This window comes from Gekko japonicus, unplaced genomic scaffold (assembly GCF_001447785.1).
Source record: "Gekko japonicus isolate JY-2015 unplaced genomic scaffold, Gekko_japonicus_V1.1 scaffold2827, whole genome shotgun sequence".
Lineage (NCBI taxonomy): Eukaryota > Metazoa > Chordata > Lepidosauria > Squamata > Gekkonidae > Gekko > Gekko japonicus.
The window spans coordinates 177,472-180,101 of NW_015163172.1; the positions used below are offsets into that span (position 1 = coordinate 177,472).

A 2,630-nucleotide genomic window follows, 5' to 3' on the forward strand; every position below is an offset into this window, starting at 1 on the left:
CAGTCATTTCGACAGGGCGGCACACAACGGCCACGGTCACCCCCGCCCCTTTTCTGGCAATCAGGCATGCTGCTCCTGGATGTGGAAGCTCCATTTTCAAGACAGCATCTGCAATGGGATTTCCTCGGCCACCCTCCTTGTCTCAAAGCACAGCATGACTCAGGGCAGAGAGCTAATCTCCGTCCGTCATCGGAAGATGGGGAATAAGCTGCCGGCTGTAATCAGAAATCTCTAACCAAAGCCTGGGCACTCAAGTGTGTAGGTCTTGCACAACTCAAAAGCTTTGGAAACAGTGGCGAGGGCCCGACGAGGGCTTCCCCGGAAGGCTTTGGCCTCCCTCCCCAATGCAAAAGGTAAGCACATCCCCACTCCTCCCTTTCTTCACTCCTCTTCCCCCTTTGGGACACCAGACGGGTCCACAAGCAGAGTCTGCCACCAAGAGAACATCGCAGCTGTATACTGCAAGGCAGCCGAGCCCAGCACACAGACAGTCCCAAGACAGGGCGGTAAGAGACCTGAGGACACATCTGCATTCTTTAAGGAACTGATATTAGAATCAGAGAGTCGGAAGGGACCTCCGGGGTCATCTAGTCCAACCCCCTGCACAAGGCAGGGAATCCACAGATACCTCCCCCCCCCCTCCACACCTGCAGTGACTCCTGTTCCATACCCAGAAGAGGGCAAAAACCCTCCAGGATCCCTGGGGACCAAACTGGCCTAGAGAACAATTTCTTACCCGAAAGTGGCGATCAGCATTTCCCTGGGCACAGAAGGGCCACGAGAACTAAGCCCTGAGGCGACCCTTCCTGCCCTCCCTCCCATGATATGACGAAGTTCACAGGATCAGCATTGCTGTCAGGTGGCCATCTATCCTCTACTTAAAAACCTCCAAAGGAGGAGAGCCCACCACCTCCCGAGGAAGCCTGTTCCACTGAGGAACCGCTCCGACCGCCAGGAAGTTCTTCCTCATGTTTAGCCGAAAACTCTTCTGATTTAATTTCCACCAGTAGGCTCTGGTCCAACCTTCTAGTGGTCATCAAGAATGGGGAGTGGGGACTGGATCAGGGTTGTGACTCTAGGACGGGGCCGTGGCTCAGTGGCAGAGCCTCTGCTTGGCACGCAGAAGGTCCGAGGATCAATCCCCGGCATCTCCAGGTGAAAGGGTCAGGTGGGAGGTGATGGGAAAGGCTTCTCCCTGAGACCTTGGGGAGCAGCTGTCAGTCTGAGCAGGCAAGGCTAACCTTGATGGACCCCTGCATAACTGAACTCCATGAGTACGAGGTGGTGGTGGTAATTCCCCCCCCCCCATGCCACTGTCTCCAGTGAGATCAGTACCTTAAAGCCATTTGCCACAAGGAGGGCGTTTAAGTACACCTGCTAGTGTATTTGCCTCGCAGTGCAGTTACCAGCTCAGAGGGGAAGAGGAGACAATGCTTTGAAAACCACGCGGGGGCAAGTGTTAACCCACTCATGCTGCAGCCCGGGTGCAACTCAGGTCCTCCCCCCACACACACACACACCATCTATTTATTCTTTTCAAAACCAGAAGAGACCGAACCTCAGATCTCCCATTGCCAGGTCTTCACTCACCTCTTCCTTCCTAGGCATACAGTGGGGAAAAAACCAAAACATTGCTACAGACAGAACACAAAACCAATCTGCTCTGTCCAGCCTGTTGGAAGGGGAACCCTTTTTTCACGCTGTATAGTACAGTAGTGCGGTCACAGCAATTATTCTGATCCCTCTAAGCTGTGGAGTCTTGTGAGCAAAAATTGTACTTTGGGAGCTACTGGCATTAAAGTCGTGAGCGAGCGACTGGGCTGCTCCTGCATAAATCAGTTTGCTCTGGAGCCCCGTCCTTCCTGAGCGGAGACAAAAAGGTGTGAGCCGGGGGAGGCTAAAAAACTGCGAGGTAGCTCACGCTGACTCAGCTTAGAGGGAACACACGGACATGTCGCCACCCCGCCGCCCCATACCGGGCTTGCAGGTTCTCAATGGCGATGCTCTTCTCCCTCTCCATCTTGGCCAACAGCTCCCGCTGCTTCCGGATTTCTTCCATCAGGATCTCGTCGGCTCTCAGCTCTTGTTCCTTCAGCTGCTCCTCCAGGGCATTCGCTCTGCAAGAAAAGAGAGAGAGAGGTTAGCTGAGGCTGGCATTCACTCAAGAAGTCCTCCTCTCTGGAGTTCAGCTATTTCAGGGGGGGCTGGGGTACTGAAAGCTGGCTTCACAGGAGTGCACCATCCTGGGACAGGTGTCGTACAGCCTCGCTTTCTGCCTTGTCCTGGCGCACCCTTTCGACACAGAAGCCGACACCCAACGCAAGAAGAAGAAGAGATGGGATTGATGCCCCGCCCTTCACTACCCCAGAGGATTCTCAGAGCGTCTTACAAACTCCTTTCCCTTCCCCTCCCCACAACAGACAGACACCCTGTGAGGTAGGCGGGGCTGAGAGAGCTCTTGACAGAAACGGCTCTTTTTCAAGAAGAAGAAGAAGATGAAGAAGAAGAAGAAGAGATTGGATCGATACCCCGCCCTTCACTACCCCAGAGGATTCTCAGAGCGTCTTACAAACTCCTTTCCCTTCCCCTCCCCACAACAGACACCCTGGGAGGTAGGTGGGGCTGAGAGA

At 54.4% G+C, this 2,630-nt stretch overlaps 1 protein-coding gene across 1 annotated transcript in view; it reads right to left on the minus strand.

Moving 5' to 3' along the window:
• Positions 1–2,630, minus strand: part of LOC107106884 (rab11 family-interacting protein 3-like) — a 39,914-nt gene that overhangs the window by 12,307 nt on the left and 24,977 nt on the right. Inside the window, 1 exon segment of the mRNA XM_015407098.1 lies at positions 1,977–2,117. Coding sequence (XP_015262584.1) covers positions 1,977–2,117 — 141 coding nt within the window.